This window comes from Martes martes (genome assembly GCF_963455335.1).
Source record: "Martes martes genome assembly, chromosome: 14".
Lineage (NCBI taxonomy): Eukaryota > Metazoa > Chordata > Mammalia > Carnivora > Mustelidae > Martes > Martes martes.
The window spans coordinates 56,711,697-56,732,561 of NC_137902.1; the positions used below are offsets into that span (position 1 = coordinate 56,711,697).

Sequence of the window (20,865 nt, forward strand, 5' to 3'; positions counted from 1 at the left end):
ATCTTAAAAAAAAAAAAAAAAAAAAGAGTCAGATGCTCAATCGACTGAGCCACCCAGGCACTCTCAGGCAAAGATCATTTGTAAGAGAACAATCTAACCTATTTGGGGGCAAGGAAGAATTCCTTGTAAGTGGTACTCTGGACTTTTATCTGAAAGATGAGTAGGAGTTGCTAGGCAAGGAAGACTGTAAGTTCAAGAGCCCTGGGATGACAGGAAACATGGCAGGTATGGAGAGCGTGCACAATGAGGAGAAGGTACAATAAGACGAAGCTGGAAAGTAAGTAGGGGCTAGGCCATTAAAGAATTCAAGATCTACTCATAGATGAAATCGGGGGGGGGGGCCTGGTAAGGGGAGGAGAAATGAAATATAAAGGAAAGAGATATTACACATGACTTCTAGATTTCAAGCTTCTGAAATAGTAGTAAGAAAAAAATGGACCATTTTAAGGGCACCTGGGTGGCTCAGTCAGTTAGGTGTCTGACTCTTTGTTTCAGCTCAGGTCTTAATCTCACGGGTCATGGGGAGCTTGCTTGAGGAGTCTTTGCCTCTGCCCTTACCCCCACTCTCACTTGTACTTGCTTTCTCTAAAATAAATAAGTCTTACCAAAAAAAAAAAAAAAAAAGGAAAGAAACAAACCATTTTAAACCATGGGAGATAGAATCCAAAAATACTTCGTGATTAACTGAAGAGCAAATGATATGAAAGAAAAGTCAAGAGTGATGTGTAGATTTCTGACTTAGTCTATGGGTAGATATACCATTTAAGAATAGGGAATATTGGGGGCGCCTGGGTGGCTCAGTTGGTTAAGCGGCTGCCTTCAGCTCAGGCCATGATCCCAGTGTCCTGGGATCGAGTCCCACATCGGGCTCCTTGCTCAGCAGGGAGCCTGCTTCTCCCTCTGCCTCTGCCTGCCACTCTGTCTGCCTGTGCTCGCTCTCTCGCCCTCGCTCTCTCTCTCTGACAAATAAATAAATAAAATCTTTAAAAAAAAAAAAAAAAAAAAAAAGAATAGGGAATATTGGAGACAGAGTGGGTATAAGAAAATAGAAAAGAATGAATTCAATTTTAGGTACCCAATAATGGGTTGGGGTGTCTGTGGCCAGTAAGATAAACACAGGTCTAGATTCTGGAGACAGAGCTAACCTGAAGATTTAGACATTATCAGCACATGCACAGGAGCCACAGGAGTGATTAGTTATACCCATCTATATATGTAGCTATACTTCTTTATTTCTATACTTACTGTCTGCTTGTTATAAGAAAAGCATTGTGTTAAATGCTTTAAATAAATGATTTCACTTAAGCCTTAAACATGGAGAAAACTTATTTTTAATTTTATTTATTTATTTATTTTGAGAGAGGGCGTGTGTGCACAGCGTGAACATGCGCACGTGAGCAGAGTGGGGAGGGGCAGAGACAGAATCCCAAACGGGGATTCTGTGGAGGCTGACGGAGGTCTTGATCCCACCACCGAGATCATGACCTGAGCTGAAATCAAGAACAAGATGCTTCAGTGACTGAGCCACCCCGGTGCCCCATTGTTATCACTCTTTAAAAGGGAAACATGGGCAAAGGAACATGAAGTGACTTGCTCAAGGTTACACAGCTAGTAAGTAATATAACTGGGATTTAAACCCTAATATGTCTGACTCTGAAGTCTGTGATATTAGCCACTATGCTCAGGAAGAATACATAGTGAGAAGACACAAGGACAGACATTAGATCTGTGAGAAATGCCAATACTGGAAGTACGAACGAGAACACAAAAAGACCTTAGCAAAACTTAGAAAGGTTAGCTGGAGAGGGAAGAAAACCTGTGTGAAATCGCAGAACCCAAGGTAAGAGAAATGTTCAAGAAAGGAAACATTGCCTTACTGTTGTTTTTAAGTCATTAAAAAACATACTTTAAAATAAATTGGGTGGTTTTCCACTGTGAAATTTTCAAATTCACTTTTTAAATTTTTTAATTAAATTCAATGAATTAACATACAATGTATTACTAGTTTCAGAGGTAGAGTTCAGTGATTCATCAGTCTTGTACAATACCCAGGGCTCATTAATACATCACATGCCCTTCCCAATGTCCATCATCCAGTTACCCCATCCCCCTGGCCCCTTCAAATTCACTTTTTAAAATTTTGATACAACACTGATTTTTTTCACTTGATAACTAGTCCTAAGAAGTGACATAATACATTTATAATACCAGTGATGGTTTCCAGATCTCCAACTTATGAGTAAATCATTTTCTAAAAGTTTGTGGGCATGCATGTGTGGGTGTGTGTATGTATGCATGTGACTGTTCAGCATTAAGAAAGCATTGTTCTGGGGCGCCTGGGTGGCTCGGTTGGTTAAGTGTCTGCCTTCAGCTCAGGTCATGATCCATCCCAGGGTCCTGGGATCGAGTCCCGCATCGGGCTCCCTGCTCCATGGGGAGTTTGCTCCCTCTGACCTTCTCCCCTTTCATGCTCTCTCTCACTGTCTCTCTCTCAAATAAATAAATAAAATCTTAAAAAAAAAAAAAAAGAAAGCATTGTTCTGGTAAAAACTGACTTTAAGAAAAAAATTAAAAATTAGGGGCGCCTGGGTGGCTCAGTGGGTTAAAGCCTCTGCCTTCGGCTCAGGTCATGGACCCAGGGTCCTGGGATCAAGCCCCGCATCGGACTTTCTGCTCAGTGGGGAGCCTGCTTCCTCCTCTCTCTCTGCCTGCCTCTCTGCCTACTTGTGATCTCTATCTGTCAAATGAATAAATAAAATCTTAAAAAAAAATTAAAAACTAAAAATTAAAAAAAAGAAACCACTAAAGTTCCCCCATTAGTCCCTAAAATCCTGTATCCCCTATAATGATATACTACTACTTTTTACCTAAATAGTAAACCAGCAGAGGAGAAACTGCATTGCTCTCAACCATAGAAGCTCATTAGTAAGAAGGGAATTCTCAGCCAGCCTTTGCAGCAAGGCAGGTCCACCCTATGAGATAAAACAAGAGCTTCTGCAACACTACCGCTGCTCAGTGTTCTAAAGAAATAACAGGAAAAAAGGTAAATCAGCTAATCTTGATCACTTTCACTATTTACCAATTGTCGTCCATGTATACTGTATATAAAGCTAAAACTATACAGTTAGTTAAAATGATACTGGGGAAGATATTAACAGCATAGTCTTTGAATCTCCAGTTCCCACATAAAAACAAACACAGCAATTAGGACAACAAACTTAAAAATCCACATGTAGGACAAGAGCAAGAAACAAGTATTTTCATAAGATTTCCAAAACATGAACAGGTAGAGACAAGACCTGTATATATGGGGCAAGGGGGAGATTTGCTGGTCCTAAGAACAGATACTTCCTAGAAAGCAAAATGGACCAATTTGAGGATAGCAGCTGAAAGCAGAAGAGTTTTTGTACACTGAAGGGCGATTATAAGGAACCAGAAGTAAGGTCTGAAAGAGGCTGGAGCAGCCTGGACCCTTTATGAACTTTCAAAATTTATATGCCAATGCTTCCTTGCCAGGACAAAGGTCCACAATAAGGAGAAAGAGTTGGATCTGGGATCCAAATTGAGGATGCCAGGGATCACAGAAACAAAGGAAGAGAAGATCGAGATAAAAGTGAGGGAAAAGACAGCCAGAGCTCAGAAAGTGGGAGATCTTTTTTTAACAGCTTTATTGAGATATAATTTACATACCAAACAGTAACAGAAGCAGCAGCTCTAGAGCTGTGAAGCTTGAAACCTATTCTGACCCATGCCTGCCCATTTAAAGCTCATAAAGAGTCAGAAGAGCACGCAACACTCCATCTTAGGATTGTGAGTTGGAGCCCCACACTGGGTGTAGAGCTTACAAAATCTTTAAAAAAAAAAAAAAGATTAATTTCACCTAAAAATGAGCAACAGTAAAGAATAAAGTTCTTAACACCAAAATAAATAAATAAACAAACCCAAATAATCCAATTAAAAAATGGGCAGAAGACATGAACATTCTTCCAAAGACATTACAGATGGTCAACAGACACATGAAAAGATGCTGAATATCACTCACCACCAGGGAAATGCAAATCAAAACTACAATGAAATATCACCTTACGCTGTCAGAATACCTAAAATCAAAAACACAAGAAACAGTAGGTGCTGGCAAGGATGTAGAGAAAAGGAAACTGTTGTGTACTATTGGCAGGAATGCAAACTGGTGCAGCCATTGTGGAAAACAGTATGGAGGTTCCTTGAAAAGTTAAAAATAGAGGCTACCTAAGCTATGCTAAGATCCAGTAACTGCACTACTGGATATTTACCCAAAAATACAAAACACTGTATTCAAAGGGATACACCCTATATTTATTACAGCATTATTTATAACAGCCAAACTATGGAAGCAGCCCAAGCGTCCACTGACAGAGGAATGGATAAAGGAAATATGGTATGCATATACAATGAATATTATCCAGCCATAAAAAAAGAATGGATGGACTCTTGCCATTTGCAACACAGACGGAGTGAGAGAGTATGACGCTAAGAGAAATGAGTCAGGGAAGGCCAAATACCATATGATTTTACTCATATGCGGAATTTAAGAAACAAAACAAATGAACAAAGGAAAAAAAGGGGAGAAAGATAAACCAAGAAAGAAACTCTTAACTATAGAGAACAAACAGCTGGTTACTAGAGGGGAGCAGAGCTGGAGGAAAGCTGAGTTGGAGGAGAGCTGAAATAGATGATGTGGATTAAAGATGCTCATCGTCATGAGCCCTAAGTAATGTACAGAACTGGTGTCCACTACACTGGACACCTGGAAATAATTTAACACTGTATGTTAACTATACTGGAATTAAAATTAAAAACGTAATTTAAAAAAACACAGCTGAATCCCACAAAAAGTAATCAGGAGAGGGGAAAAAGAATAAGCGAATAATATCCCCACAAATCATGAAAGAGCTCTAGAAAGGCACCCCCTTAAAACAAATGGAAAGTATAGCGTATTTCTGAATAAGCTAAGAGAAATTTTTAAATGATATAAGAAAGAACAAGAAAAATCAAAATGAGAAAAACAAAAAAATATGAGGTGAAATGACTCAACAAAGAAACAGAAATAAAGACTTCACAAACGAAGACTTTACTGGAAGGAATACAAGACTGAGCAAACATAAGAGCTATTGCCTTAAAAATAGGAAATCTTGAAAAAGTGAAATAGAGATGAAAAGGATTTGAGATAAAGTGACAAAGAGGGAAAAAAAAGAAACCAACATCCATAAAGAGTCCCTAAAGGGGGAGAAAAAAAAGCAATGAGACAAACCAAACACCAAAAAAATTGTAATTCAAGAAAATCTGCTGAAATATTAAATATATTTGAAGCTACAGTGTATCCACAAAACATAACCAAGAACAATACCAAATACATTCTTTTACTACAAAATACATTCTAATAAAACTACTGATTAAAGATTTATTTATTCTAGAGAAAGAGAGTACCTGTGCGAGCGTGGGGAAGGGCAGAGGAAGAGAATTTTCAAGCAAACTCCCCACTGAGTGCAGAGCCTGATGTGGGGCTCAATCTCACAACCCATAAGATCAAAACCTGATACAAAACCAAGAGCTGGACGCCTAACCTGTGCCACCCAGGAATCTCTGATTTTTAAAGAAAAACTTAAAGTCTTTTGCCTAAAGGCAAAATCTTATAACGAGAAAAAAAATCAGACTGGAATTAGATTTTTTCCAGCATGCTTCACTCCCCAGAACAATGGCAAAACATATTCAAGATACTGAAGAAAGAAAATATGAACCAAGAATTTTAATATCCAGCCAAACGGTTTCCAGGTATAAATTTATAAACATGCTATTATCAAAAGGCAATATTATTTCCATAAGCCCTTCTTCAGGAATCTACTAGATAATAAGTCACAGACAACAGAAATGATTGGACAGACACTGACATAAGAACTGACAGCATTACTATTAGTGGATGTTAATATCACAAAAAGAGAAAGAACTACACATTATTACTCCTGTAACATAGTTTTGCCCTAATTAAACAAACAAACCTGAATTTTCAGAAAATACAAAAGACAGAGGTACATGTTCAATGATTGCACAAGGAAGCAATACTCTAGATTATGGAAACTTGGTTTCTTAAACAACAAAAAAAGCTACAAGAAAAAAATAGATGAGGGGAGCCTGGGTGGCTCAGTGGGTTGGGCCTCTGCCTTCACCTCAGGTCACGATCTCGGGGTCCTGGGATCGGGTCCCACATCGGGCTCTCTGCTCAGCAGGGAGCCTGCTTTCCCCTCTCTCTCTGCCTGCCTCTCTGCATACTTGTGATCTCTGTCAAATAAATAAATAAAATCTTAAAAAAAAAAAGAAAAAAATAGATGAGAAAGGAATCCATATATTAAAGAGATTTAACGAAATCACACAATTTACAAATATTTGGATCCAGATTCAAGACAAAAACTCTAAAAGAAAAAACAAAGCAATCATGAGGCAACTGACAATCTGAACACTACCTGACATTTGGAGGTACTAATTACTGTTAATTTTTAAATGTGGTAACAGTATTGAGTTAAAAAAAAACAAAAAACAAACAATTCTTTTCTTTTAGAGACACATACCCAAATATTTAGGGATGTAATAATATGGTATCTATGGTTTGCACCAAAATAATTCAGGAGCAGGAAGTGAGTGGGCAGTGGATGAAATAAGGTAATTGTTGCAGCTGGAGAATGAATATGCAGGGTTCATTGACTGTCAACTTTCGTATATGTTTAAAATTTTCTACTATAAAAAGTTAAAAGAAGGGGCGCCTGGGTGGCTCAGTCATTAGGCATCTGCCTTTGGCTCGGGCATGATCTCAGGGACCTGGGATCAAGCCTCAGCGGAAGCCTGCTTCTCCCTCTCCCATTCCCCTTGCTTGTGTTCCCTCTCTCGCTGTCAAATAAATAAACAAAATCTTTAAAAAAAGTTAAAAGAAAAAAGACATGGACTTAGTATTCTGATCCATTCATTCAATAAATATTTGTGATTACCCCCTCTTACCCACAGAAACTCTTTTTGTTTCAACCTTTGTATTTTCAAGACCTCATTATACAAAGTCTTAAAAAAGCCTTTTCATGAAAACGAGTAGACTTCCATTCTGACTTAAAGACCATGACAGGCTGGCTATAACTTCCTTCTAAAGTAGACTCAATTCTAAAAATAACAATCTTGGGGTGCCTGGGTGGCTCAGTCAGTTAAGTATCTGACTTTTGAATTTGGCTCAGGTCATGATCTCAGGATCGTGAGATCAAGCCCCCTTCAGGGCTTCACACTGGGCATGGAGCCTGCTCGGGATTCTCTTTCTCCCTCTCTCTCTGCCCCCACACCCATGTTCTCTCTCCACTGCCCATCTCTCTCTCCAAAAAAAAAAAAAAAGACTATCAAAACTAGTCCACAAAGGACAGTATTTTTGTTCAACGAATCATCCTATAATCTTAATTAGAGAAAGCATGATAAAATACTTACCTGTTTTATATGTGGATTCATGGCCATTTCAGTTACATTCTTTTTGGTCTCACAGAAAATAATAGCCCTCCCTTCAGACCCACTGTAGACTTGAAGGACATCTCCAATAACTGCTGGCCTTTGAGACCAATGGCACTGGATAGCCAAATGCTTTGAGGAAAGAAAATATCAAGTATCTGTTTCATAAAAATTAGTTTAAAAGACTTATTTTGTAAATATTTCTTCTATCTGTTCAAGAATTGGACTTTTTGGCATAGAGTAATACAATTCTCCCCAACCCCAACTTAAAAACAACATACAAATGGCCATCAATAAGTGAAAGGATAAACAAATTGTTGTATATTAATACAATGTAATACTATTCAATAATTAAAAGGAACTAAAAAAAAGAGAAAACAACCAACTATTGATATATGCAACAATATGGATTAATGTCAAAACATATGCTAGGTAAATGAAGCCTTACAGGAAGAGAATACACACAGGATTCCATTTATATCAAGTTCTAGGTGGGGTGCCTGGGTGGCTCAGTGGGTTAAGCCTCTGCCTTCGGCTCAGGTCATGATCTCAGGGTCCTGGGATCAAGCCCCGCATCGGGCTCTCTGCTTGGCGGGGAGCCTGCTTCCCACCCCAACCTGTGATCTCTGTCTGCCAAATAAATAAATAAAGTCTTTAATAAAAAAAAAGTTCTAGAATAGGCAAAACTAATCTAAGGCAGAAAAAACTCGGAACAAGGTCGCGTGGGTGGCTCAGTCAGATAAGCAGCTGACTCTTGATCTCAGCTCTGGTCTCAATCTCAGGGTCATGAGTTTAAGCCCCAGGTTTTTAAGTAGGCTCCATACCCACTTTAAAAAAAAAAAAAAAAAAATCAGAACAGTGGCTATCCCTGGATGGGGGACTTGACTGAGCAGGGGCATGAGGGAAATTTGTGGGATGGTTAAGGGGTTTGGGTGATACATGTGTTATGAATCTGTCAAAACTAAAACAAGTGCACTTAAAATTCTGGGGGTTTTTGTATGTAAGTCTTATCTTTTAAAAACTGTAAGTATTATATGAACCTCAAAAATATACAAACTAAAAGAAGCCCAACACAAAAAGGTCACATATTATAGGATTACATTTATATGAAGTAACCAAAATAGTTAAGTCCCTAGGGACAGAAAGCAGACTGGTGATGCCAGGGGCTAGGAAAAAGGGAGAATGGAGGAACTAACTGCTTCATGGTTATGGGGTTTCCTTTTGGGGTGATGAAGTGTTCTGGAAATGGACAGAAGCTATGGTTGCACAATATCATGCATGTACAGACACTCAACTGTACATGTTATACAGTTAATGTGAATTTTGCCTCAAAAAATCTGTAAATATTGAGCTCTAGTTAACAATATGCATGCTAAAGTACTTATGAGGAATTATGCTCACTTCTGCAATATGAAAGGAATAAAAAAAGGATGGATATAAGGATAAGTAGCTAAATGATAAAACAAATATAATAAAATACTAATGGTAGATCTAGCTGGTGGCTATATGAGTGTTCACTGTAAAACTCTCTTGACTTTGGACACCTGGGTTGCTCCGTCGGTTAAGCATCTGTCTTCGGCTCAGGTCATGATCCCAGGGTCCTGGGACTGAATCCCTCATCGGACTCCCCACTTTTCCCTCTGCCTGCTGCTCCCCCACTCCTTAGGCTCTTTGTCTCTCTCTGGCAAATAACAAAATAAAATCTTTAAAAAATAATAAAATAAAATAAAAGTAAAAGAATTTAAAAAATAATAAAATCTTTAAAACAATAATGTTGGGGAGAAAGATCGGGTTTTGAAGAGGGCACTTGATATTATGAGCACTGAGTATGATATGCAACTCCTGAATCTCCAAATTTTATCCCTGAAACTAATAATACAGTATATGTTAACTAAATTTATTTTAAATAAAGAACTTTTAAAATAATAATAAATAAAACTTAATAATGTAGGGGGAAAACTGATGTATATTCTAAATCTGTGCATTTTAACATATATCTCAAAAAACTGTTTTTAAAATATAATACATATTAATTACAGAGCACCTGGAAAACAGAAAACAACAAAGAAGAAAACAAAGAATCATTTGTACCACCTATGACAGTGTCTTGCTTTTTCCCTATTCTCAAAAGAAACCAAGAATCTAAATCTGCAAGCCTCACAATCCAATCATCAATTCATAGAAAAATGAAGGCGGAGAAACACATTAAAGAACACCTTAGGACTGCAAATCAGCAAAATGGAGACTGTGGGAAATTCATCGTTTGAAAAATAATCATTCCCTTTTAACCAAATAATTAGAAGAAAAAAGAGACAGAGGAAAATGTACATATAAAAGATTTCAGAGAGGGGCGCCTGCCTGGCTCAGTGGGTTGGGGCCTCTGCCTTTGGCTCAGGTCATGGTATCAGGGTCCTGGGATCAAGCCCCACATCGGGCTCTCTGCTCCGTGGGGAGCCTACTTCCTCCTCTCTCTCTGCCTGCCTCTCTGCCTACTTGTGATCTCTGTCTCTGTCAAATAAATAAACAAAATCTTTAAAAAAAAAAAAAAAAAAAGAGGGGCGCCTGGGTGGCTCAGTGGGTTAAAGCCTCTGCCTTCGGCTCAGGTCATGATCCCAGGGTCCTGGGATGGAGCCCCACGTCGGGCTCTCCGCCCCACAAGGAGCCTGCTTTCTCCTCTCTCTCTCTACCTGCCTCTCTGCCTACTTGTGTTCTCTGTCAAATATATAAAAATAAATAAATAAATCTTTAAAAAATAAAAAATTAAATAAAAAGATTTAAAAGAAACATAAACCAGTGGTAATTTATTTTTTTAAGTAGGCAGGGCTTGAAGTCATAACCCTGAGATCAAGACCTCAGCTGAAATCAAGAGTTGGTCACTTATGGGGCGCCTGGGTGGCTCAGTGGGTTAGGCCTCTGCCTGCCGCTCAGGTCATGATCTCAGGGTCCTGGGATGGAGCCCTGCATTGGGTTTTCTGCTCAGCAGGGATTCCCCCTCTCTCCCTGCCTGCTGTTCTGCCTACCTGTGATCTCTCTGTCAAATAAAAAAATAAAATATTTAAAGAAAAAAAAAGAGTTGGTCACTTAAACCAACTGAGCCACCCAAGCACCCCAGACCAGTGGCAATTTAAAGATCTTACTTGGATCCAGACTGAAACTACTAAAAAAACAAACAAACAAACAACTAGGGTAGTGTGGATACTAGATATTTCATAATACTAAAGAACCACTGGGTTTTTTCCTACTGTGATGATAACTGTGGTTTTTGCTTTTTTTTTTTTTGACAAATTACTAGTTTTTTAAAAGATTATTTATTTATTTATTTGACAGACAGAGATCACAAGTAGGCAGAGAGGCAGGCAGAGAGAGAGAGGGAAGCAGGCTCCCCGATGAGCAGAGAGCCTGATGCAGGGCTCAATCCCAGGACCCTGGAATCACAACCTGAGCTGAAGGCAGAGACCTTAACCCACTGAGCCACCCAGGTGCCCCTTTGCTTTGTTTTTTAAAGAATATTTATCCTTTATTTATTTTTAAAAGATTTTATTTATTTACTTGAGAGAGCGAAAGTAAAAGAGATCGCAGAGGGGGAGGGAGAAGCAGACTCACCACTAAGTAGGGAGCCCCATGCGGGTTCAATCCCAGGACACTGGGATCATGACCTAAGCCAAAGGCAGACGCTTAAGTGAGACACACAGGTGCCCCAAGAGAATACTTATCCTTTAAAAAATATATACAATTACATGAAAAAGAAATGAAGACTGGATTGCTTCAAAGGTAGGAATGAAGAAGGTATGGTAATGAAGGAATGAAGAAGGTATTTTAGAAAAGATCATCATTAAAGCCTGGTGATGGGTATATCAGGTCCCTTATAATATTCAATTTCTGTGTATGTTTGTTTTTTAATTTTTTTTTAATTTTAATTTTTTTTAAAGATTTTATTTATTTATTTGACAGACAAAGATCACAAGTAGGCAGAGAAGCAGGCAGAGAGAGAGGAGGAAGCAGGCTCCCTGCGGAGCAGAGAGCCCGATGCGGGGCTCGATCCCAGGACCCTAAGATCATAACCTGAGCCGAAGGCAGAAGCTTTAACCAGGCACCCCTCTGCGTATGTTTGAAAACATCCTTAATAAATTCTTTTCACTGATATACTTTACTCTTACAAAATTTTCAGCCATTACAAAATACAAAAGAAAGCTTCCTTTGACTATTCCATACTGTAAGTCCTCTTTTCTAGGAAATAATTATTACTAGCAGTTTGATGTTATCTTTCCAACCTATCTTTATACATTTACATAAATATCTGAAAAATCCATTTAGCATTAATATATTTTTTGGAAAATATAATATAATTCTAGGGGCACCCAGGTGGCTTAGTTGGTTAAGCGTCTGAGCTTCGGCTCAGGTCATGATCTCTAGATATATATATATATAGTATAATTCTATATGTATCATTTTGTAATTTAGATTTTGCCACTCAATTCATTCTCTTTTCTTTTTAAGATTTTATTTATTTGACATAAAGAGGGCGAGCATAAGCAGGGAGAGTGACAGAGGGAGAGAGAGAAGTAAGGTCCCCACTGAACAGGGAGCCCAATGCAGGGCTCGATTCCAGGATACCCGGGATCGCGACCTGAGCTAACGGCAGATGTTTAACTGACTGCGCCACCTAGGCACTCCCAAATTCATTCTTTTTAACAATTCCATTGTATTTATACATTATACTATTGCTTAGACCATTTTTATTTACATACACATAAGACATACACGCTTATCTATTAAATGGAAAGTGACCTATCCGGTACCTGTCATAAATGCATATATTACTTAAATTTCATTCCATTCCATTCCCTTTCCCCTTTCTTTCTTTTTAAGTAAGTTCTATGTCCAACATGGGACTCGTACTCATGACCCTGAGATCAAGTCACACTCTCTGAGCCAGGCAGGCATCCCAGCCCCTCCTTAATTTTTTTTTAAAAATATACTATTAGTTTGAATTTTCACAGAGTAAAAATTATCCTTTTGGTACTTTTCCTTTATGGTACTTTCTTCTGACTTTATGTTTAGAAAAGCCTTCCCCTTTCCTGAAATCAAATAACTATTCATCTGTATCTGTTTTAAATGATTTTATAGCTCACTTTTAAAAAATTTATTTACTTATTTATTTGACAGAGAGAGAGAGACAGCGAGAGAGGGAACACAAGCAGGGGGAGAATGAGAGGGAGAAGCAGCCTTCCGCTGAGCAGGGAGCCGGAAGCGGCGCTCAATTCCAGGACCCCGGGATCATGACCTGAGCCAAAGGCAGACGCTTAACACCTGAGCCACCCAGGCGCCACTATGGCTCACTTTTTAAAATTCTTTTGAGGGGGCACCTGGGTGGTGCAGTCAGTTAAGTGTCCGACTCTTGGTTTTGGCTCAGGTCACGATCTTAGAGTCATGGGATCAAGCCCCACCTCAGGCTTGGTGCTCAGCACAGAGTCGGCTTGTGACTCTCTCTCCCACTGCTCCTTCCCCCCATCCCATGAGTGTGCCCTCTTTCTCCCGCTCTCTTAAATCTTTAAAAAAGTTTATTTTCTTACATAAAAAAATAAACTTTTTTAAAGATTCAAACTTTTTTAAAGATTTCATTTATTTATTTTAAAGAGAGAGAGAGTGAGAGAGATCATGAAACAGGAGGTCAGAGGAAGAAGCAGGCTCCCCGCTGAGCAGAGAGCCTGATGCGGGGCTCGATCCCAGGACCCTGGGATCATGACCTGAGCCGAAGGCAGAGGCTTTAACCCACTGAGCCACCCAGGTGCCCCCTTTTTAACTTTTTAAAAAAATTTTATTTAGGTATTTGACAGACAGAGATCACAAGTAGGCAGAGAGGCAGGCAGAGAAAGAGAGGAGGCAGCAGGCTCCCTGCCGAGCAGAGAGCCCGATGCGGGGCTTGATCCCACGACTCTGGGATCACGACCTGAGGCAAAGGCAGAGGCTTAACCCACTGAGCCACCCAGGCGCCCCTTCATCTAAGTTTTAACACATTAAACCTCCCAGTGCTGTTCTCTTCAAATTGATCTAAACTGCCCCCTTTGTCCTTTTCTACACACTTTAAGCCTCTCTCTACAGCTGCCTGTGTATCACTTGCTCGGACTTGTCTGCTAACATACTTTTCTCCTCCAATTTATTCTGTTCTACTCCTCAGTCTCAGACCACAGAAATACACAGGTATCTTATTGACTAAAGGGCAAAGAAAGAAAGACTTGGGGATGCCTGGGTGTCTCAGTCAGCTAAGCGTCTGCCTTCAGCTCAGGTCATGATCCCAAGAATCCTGGCATCGAGTCCCGCATCAGGCTCCCTAACTGCCACTCTGCCTGCCACTCCCCCTGCTTGTGCACACACACACTCTCTCTCTCTGAGAAATAAATTAATTAATCAATCAATCTGGAAGGAAGGAAGGAAAAGGAAAGGACGAAGATTTGGTCTGAACTGGTACCCAAAACTTAAGTTTAGCTTCAACAAATTTCAAATACCAATAAAAGCTACAATCTATCATGCCAGAAAGCTACTTACTTCCACAGTAGTTGCAGCCTTTTGAGTCATTTTTCCAACAAGGTCAACTTGTTCATATCTGGATTTCATGTATTTTTTTGCAACTTTGTACACCCACTGTGGGCAAGTTGCAGAAAAAAGTAAAGTCTGAGGATTGTCTTCAGAATCTTAAATAAACAAAAAGACATAAAATGCTTTCTTAATATCCATGATGTAGTCAGCTCTTGAAAATCCCCCTCCACAAACTTCAAAGAAATCATAAAAAATTCAAAATTTGGGTACATTTTGAATACACAAACTTCATTACTATGTTTGTATATTATAATATACAAACTTCATTACTATTATTAGAACTGTCAACTTTCAAAACTGGGGGAAAATATCAAGAAAACTGAGCCCAGAGGAAAGGTGAGAATTTAAGAAGGGACAATGAGCAAAGAAATCAGTACAATGAGTTCATAAATCTAGCTACTGCCTACAAAAAGTAATACATGAAAGAAAGCATAGGAAGGTAACACACAGTTAAAGGACGCCATTATACGTTCTTGTGTGGAAAGAGAACAGATACCGAGTAACTTAAGTTTTGTTAGAACACAGCGGACGACGTAATAATAATTATGAAATTAAAAATCCATAACTTTTAAATAAAAGAAGAATGGCTAATGTGTTTATTTTTAATTAGGATATACCAGTTTTGTAGGATTCATGGATAATATCTTCGACTTGTTCAGCAAAACCTAAATCTAACATTTGATCCACTTCATCAAGCACAACATGGCGCAGTTTAGAAAGATCTAACCGGCCGCTCTGCAGATGGTCTTTGATACGACCAGGAGTCCCGACCAAGATGTCAATACCATTTCGAATATGATTAACTGTGAGAGGAGAGAAATTGCAGTAATATATAAGAATCAAATATGTGTTCTCACATTTCTTCAGATTTAAGTAGCAAATAGATCTTTGCACTACTACCACACATATCTACTCACTTTGGCTTTGATAGGATGTCCCACCATAAAAACATGCCACACTGAGTTTCCTAGTGATATCTTTGAAGTCTTTGGCTACTTGGTTTGCCAGTTCCCTTGTAGGAGCCAAAACAAGAACCTAAGCAAGAGGGTTAAAAAATAAAAAGATACTTCTCTAAAGACATCTAAATTCAAACTGAGGAGACTTTTTCTTAAGGTACATTTAAAACTAGGAATCTCAACATTAAAGTCATAGTATTTAAAGACAGAGCACACACACACACAATAAAAATTAATATAAAAAAAAAAGACAGCACAAATGACAACAAGAATAGTAACTTATAATACCCTCCCCTCTTCCTTCAGGTCTCTCTTCAAAACTCACTTTCTCAATGAGGTTCTTAACCCTCTTTTCCTATGCTTCACTCCTCCCTTAACTGTTTCTCCTCAGTCACTTAAGTCACGTAAAATATTTATGTTTTACTTATTTGTTTATTGTCTGTCTCACCCACTAAAATATTTAGCTCCAGGGTAGCAGGTATTTATGTCAAGTTAAGTTACTGTATTCCTTATGCTTCAAACAGTGCCTGGCACACAACCAATGCTTTACATGAATTACAAAATTCAATCCTCACAAAAACCCTATGAGGTGGCATTATTATCCTAATTTTACAGATGAAGAACCCAGGTCTTAGAGAAGTTAAGAGTTTTGCCCAAGTTCAAACAGTTAGAAATGGTGGAGCTCAAATCTCCAATTATGTCCTTCTAGAATAAAAGCTTTTTAAGGCAGTCTTGGAACCATGTCCTACTTCTTCTATACCTTGCAATCTTTCCTAATTTCACCTAAGAAACAAAACTCTCTTAAAAAATGTTTTTCCTGTTGGCCAACCTGATCCGAGACCACCATGACTTAATTATATTCATATATGTGAATTTACTTAAATATTGCAATACTATTTAGAAGTCTCAAAGAACAAATAAGTTTTAGTCATATATCTGTTCAAATTATGATACTCATTTTTTCCTTCTTCACTTTTATTAACCCTAAAGTGAATACAGGTTCTGAAAACATCAAATTTTAGGCTAAAATTTCACTAGGTCTTCTCTTTTCTCTACTACAATTAAGGCAGAATTCCAATATCCCAATAACATAGGGACTAGCAAAATCATTTCTATAATCTCTTCTTAAAAAGTCTACCAGTGAAATAGGTATTAACTGAATGATTAAATAAATGAATACCTCTTTAGCAAATTCATTGTTTAAAAGCAAAGATCAAGACTGAAAAAAAAGAAGAGAAGGTCACTAAATATACTCACTATAAATATACCTAAATTTAGACATGTTGGCTTCATAACATCCACTTGCCAAGGACATCTATGAATCCATACATTACATTCATATGCAATAACTACTTCATTCAACTTTACTTGAGATTTATGTTAAAAATCAACTAATTTTTGTTTTAGGATCTAAATTTTTACTTCATGCCACAGAGCTAACTTTTCTATCTTGGCGGCACTTGAACTTAAGAGCAGTATATTCTTTCCTTCCCTTTCCATTAGCGTAATGTTTAAACCTTTCACTGGTTACCTTTGGTGAGCGGCTTTTTTTAATTGTCTCTTGATTTCTTTGGAGTCTTTCAATCAAGGGGATGGCAAAAGAAAATGTCTTTCCTGTTCCTGTCCGTGCTTGAGCAATTAAATCTTTTCCTTCATAAACAGGACCAAAGGTCTTAACTTGAATAGGAAAAAGATAGGATACCCCTCGACCTGTAAAATGAGATTCCATTGAAATATATTTAAGACTAGCTTTAGGAAAAATATTTTTATTTGAAAATGACAATCTATATTCCTCAATGTCAGCCTAAAAATACACCACCTAGTGACATTTACAGTTATTCCTACTGCAAAGAGGAATTTTTAAAAAATTGATCTGACACTTTTGACAAATACATAAAATTATTTAAAGTTAAAAACCAGTTAGAATATCAAAAAGGATGACATAGAAATAACTGCAATTAAAGAACAGCGATTTCTCTTATGCTTTCTATATTCTCCTTTTGGTCAGAAGAGGCAGATTTTTTTATAAAATCTAGTAGACTTTTCAGTTATATATCCATTAAAATTCATAGTACCTTTTAGAAGCTTTATTGTCTCTTCAGAAATAGGGAAATTGGAGAAGGCTCCTTCTTTCTGTTCACGTGTTAGGGTCTGCCAAAATGAAATCAAAGTTCTAACCGATATAGTTCATATTCAACTAGGTATTTAGAATCTTATTCATTTACCGTTTCTGGTTTTACTGAATAAACTAACAAAACAACTGTAGTTAGTATTTGCAAAAATTGTATAGATTAACTTACATGATAAGTTAGTGGAAAATCCTTTTAATTTCAAAAGTATCCCTTCAACTAACAAGTTTACACAATACATTTTCCTACAATACATTTAATTTTTTTTTCTTTTTGCATTTTTTTAAGAGAGGCAGAGAGGGAGGGATGGGGCAGAGGGAAAGAGAGAATCTTAAGCAGGCTCCATGACCAGCAGGAAGCCCACCCACTGGGCTTAATCTCACAACCCATGAGATCACAACCTGAGTCGAAATCAAGAGTTGGACGCTTAACAAACTGAGCCACCCAGATGCCCCTCCCACAGTACATTTTAAAATGATTAACTCACAAATAAAACTCCCTTTGGAAATACATCTACTACATAAACCAAAATATATTTCCATTTGATTGAGACATTACACAAGAGCTATTTGATCATCTAATCATACTCACAGATATAGACTATTAATTACAAGGTCTAAGAGAAACCTATAAACCACCCTAAAAAAAAAAAAATTACACAATGAGGAAAGTAAATTGTTTCTAAAAATAAGTGTTTAAAAAAAAAGTTGTTCTATGCCTCTAAAAAGCATGTTTTAGGTCACGAAAACAAAGAAAAGTTCCTGTAAGCTTGAAAATTTCTTTAACACATATACAGGTTAACATGACATAATCATTTAACATCTATTAAAAACTTTATGTACTAATCAATGTGTATATAGAACAAAGACAATATAGCTACCTGTTAACTTTATTATTGCTATGTTTAAAGAAAGTAGTTCCAGAACCATACACAATAGCGGTTTCAAACAGAGAACCAGATAAAAGACATAATATCAAACTGAAATTGTAAGCCATTTAAGCAAACCTCAAGGCTATTATCTTTTTAAGATTAAAATAATTTTATTACAAAAGTAATACATTTTCATTATAGAAGCCACATATAAACAGAAATAAAACTATAATCTAGTCAGCTAAAGCCACATTTGAAACAAACACTCCTCCAAACCTCAGTTTATGCACAAATAAATTTTACCTATCTATTTATCTATTTATTTATTTATTTATTTATTTTTAAGTAGACTCTACATCCAACGTGGGGCTCAAACTTACAACCCTGAGATTAAGTCACATGCTCTACCAACTGAGCCAGTCAGGCACCCCTAAATGTTTTTAAATAAAAATACTGTATATACTGTTTTGTAATTTTTTTTCATTTAATAGGATACATTGAATACCTTTTAATAACTTTTTATTTTTTATTTTTTTGTAAGTAGGCTCCATGCCCAATGTGGGGGTTGAATTCATGAGCCTGAGATCAAGAATTGCATGCTCTACTGACTGAGCCAGCCAGGCACCCCCTGAATACCTTTTTAACATTCTTCTACAACCTTTAGGATTGATGTCATCTATTGCATAGATATAGCATATTTCCTAAAACCAACTGCCTACTATCAGACATTTAAGATGCATAATTTTTTGCTAGTATCAACAACACTGTGATAAGAGTTTCATATATCCCTGCACAACTCATGAGTATCTTCTTAGGAGGGTAAATGCCTAGAAGTAGAATTCCTGAACCCAAGTGTGATCTAAAAAAATAATAAACAACCAAGCCTATTATAATACAGAGCATTGTACCGGGTAAAATCCCAATAAAGCAAAAGCAACTGCACTTCTGCTACTAGCAAGACAAATTTGTAGGGCCTTATTTAGGTCAGTCAACTCTCTAACATATGTGCTTCCTGACAAATATCAAATTCACAAATTTAAAAAAAAAACATATTTTAAAGCAAAAATTCAACATGTTTTCCCAAAGCTCTGTGAAGATTACACATTAAATTAGGCTCAGATGTATTTAAATTATTGGCAACCATCAGACTTTAAAAATATAAAGAACTATTAATTACCAAGAATTATTAAGACTATCAGTGTTGTTTCTTTCAGAGGACCTGAGTTACTAACAATTTATCATACCTAGACAAATCTATGAACTCTGCTAGAGGAAAATCACGAGAACAAATTAAATAAATTCTGTGCAAGAAAATATCTACTCTAATAGGTATGGGCAAAAGCCATGGGTACAGCAATGCAAATTCTATACGAAGTATGTTTTCTACACCTCCCAAAAAATTATTACCCAGAACAGACTTCTTCAGATCATTTTCAGGTTTCATTTCTGTTTAAAAATGCAAACAGCTTTAAGACTGAGTTACAATCTAAAGATCATTTAGAGTTGGTATTGTTACAGAAGCAGAAAAAACAGAAGGCAAAATGCACAAAGTCAAGAGGCTTTATGTACCTTGTTTCAGGAAGTCAGATGTCAATTCATGAGTACTGGTAGGGACTGAAATAACCATTAAGAAATCCAAGTAGGTGACCATCGATAAGCAATTTGGAAAAACTATTTAGGAACCCAACTGTACAGGAAAGGTTCACATTCGACCATCCCCCCAACCTCCACTCAAAGAAAAAGGCAATACAATGACAGAAACAAGGAACAAAGGAAAAAGGGCTCATCAGGTTTCAGCTGTATAGACTTCCAACTGTCCAACTGAGGGTACCGGACACTATGGAATCATTATGAAATCATTATGGAATCAATTCTAATTAGTCTAAAAATCCAATTAGCCTGTATTTCAGGGATAATGCCAAATGCATAACAAAAAGTATTCATACCTCCTCTAGTTTATTATCACTTGATTTAGGAGTAGAACTATCTAAGGATGACACTCGCTTTGATTTTTTTTCATATTCATCAATATCTCCATTTGACAGATCTTTTCTTCTTGACTTATGAGATTTAGAAAATTCATCTGAAAGTCTATTATTACATCCTTCTTCAGTGTCTCCATTTAGCTTCTCTTTCATTTTAGCTTTTTTGGGCTTGGGAGCATCCAAGTTATCTGCAACACCATTTTCTCTTGTTTCTGATTTCTCATCTGAGTCATAATGGTGCCTTGACTTCCTTCTATCACTCTGTGGAAAAACAAAGAATCAGTGACAAGAGGGTCACAAGCTCTCCTCTTAAGACTCTACAGAACTAAGAGCATGATTCCCCAACCAGCAAAGTTCAATCTACCATCACCTTGAAAAGTTACCTGGTGGAAATCCAGACTGGTTGCTAACGCCAAGCCTAAGCCTCACCTCTTGCTTTCTTTCTCATCCCATTTCTTGCATCCTCAAGACTTGGCCTCTAGCCCCTCTCAGATCCCATTACATGATTTAAGGGAAATCAAAATAGCTCCTTTCAGAAAAAGATGAGAACCTGAGATTTATAATTATAAATTAAAAAGCAAGCAAACAAAAACTTCTAGTATCTCCAAGAGAAAAAAAGTTAATATTATTGAGTACCTACCAAGCATTGTGTAATGTGCTTTCAGCTTATCTTGTTTAAATCTTCATAACAACCCTATAAGGGAAGTACAGGTCCATAATCCCTTATCCGAAATTCCGATATCCATAAAGCTCTGAAAACCGAAAGTTTTTTGGTAACTTATTTGGAGACAAAACCTCACCTAACCTGAACTCGTTTG

At 37.4% G+C, this 20,865-nt stretch overlaps 1 protein-coding gene across 1 annotated transcript in view; it reads right to left on the reverse strand.

The window, feature by feature from the left end:
• DDX50 (DExD-box helicase 50) overlaps positions 1–20,865 on the reverse strand; it is a 37,400-nt gene that overhangs the window by 13,423 nt on the left and 3,112 nt on the right. The window contains exons 2-8 of the mRNA XM_080822333.1: positions 20,009–20,308; positions 17,138–17,213; positions 16,594–16,772; positions 15,024–15,141; positions 14,724–14,909; positions 14,056–14,201; positions 7,492–7,641 (exon numbers count right to left, since the gene is read on the reverse strand). Of these exons, the coding sequence (XP_080678459.1) occupies positions 7,492–7,641; positions 14,056–14,201; positions 14,724–14,909; positions 15,024–15,141; positions 16,594–16,772; positions 17,138–17,213; positions 20,009–20,308 (1,155 nt within the window). The remainder of the gene's footprint in view (positions 1–7,491; positions 7,642–14,055; positions 14,202–14,723; positions 14,910–15,023; positions 15,142–16,593; positions 16,773–17,137; positions 17,214–20,008; positions 20,309–20,865) is intronic.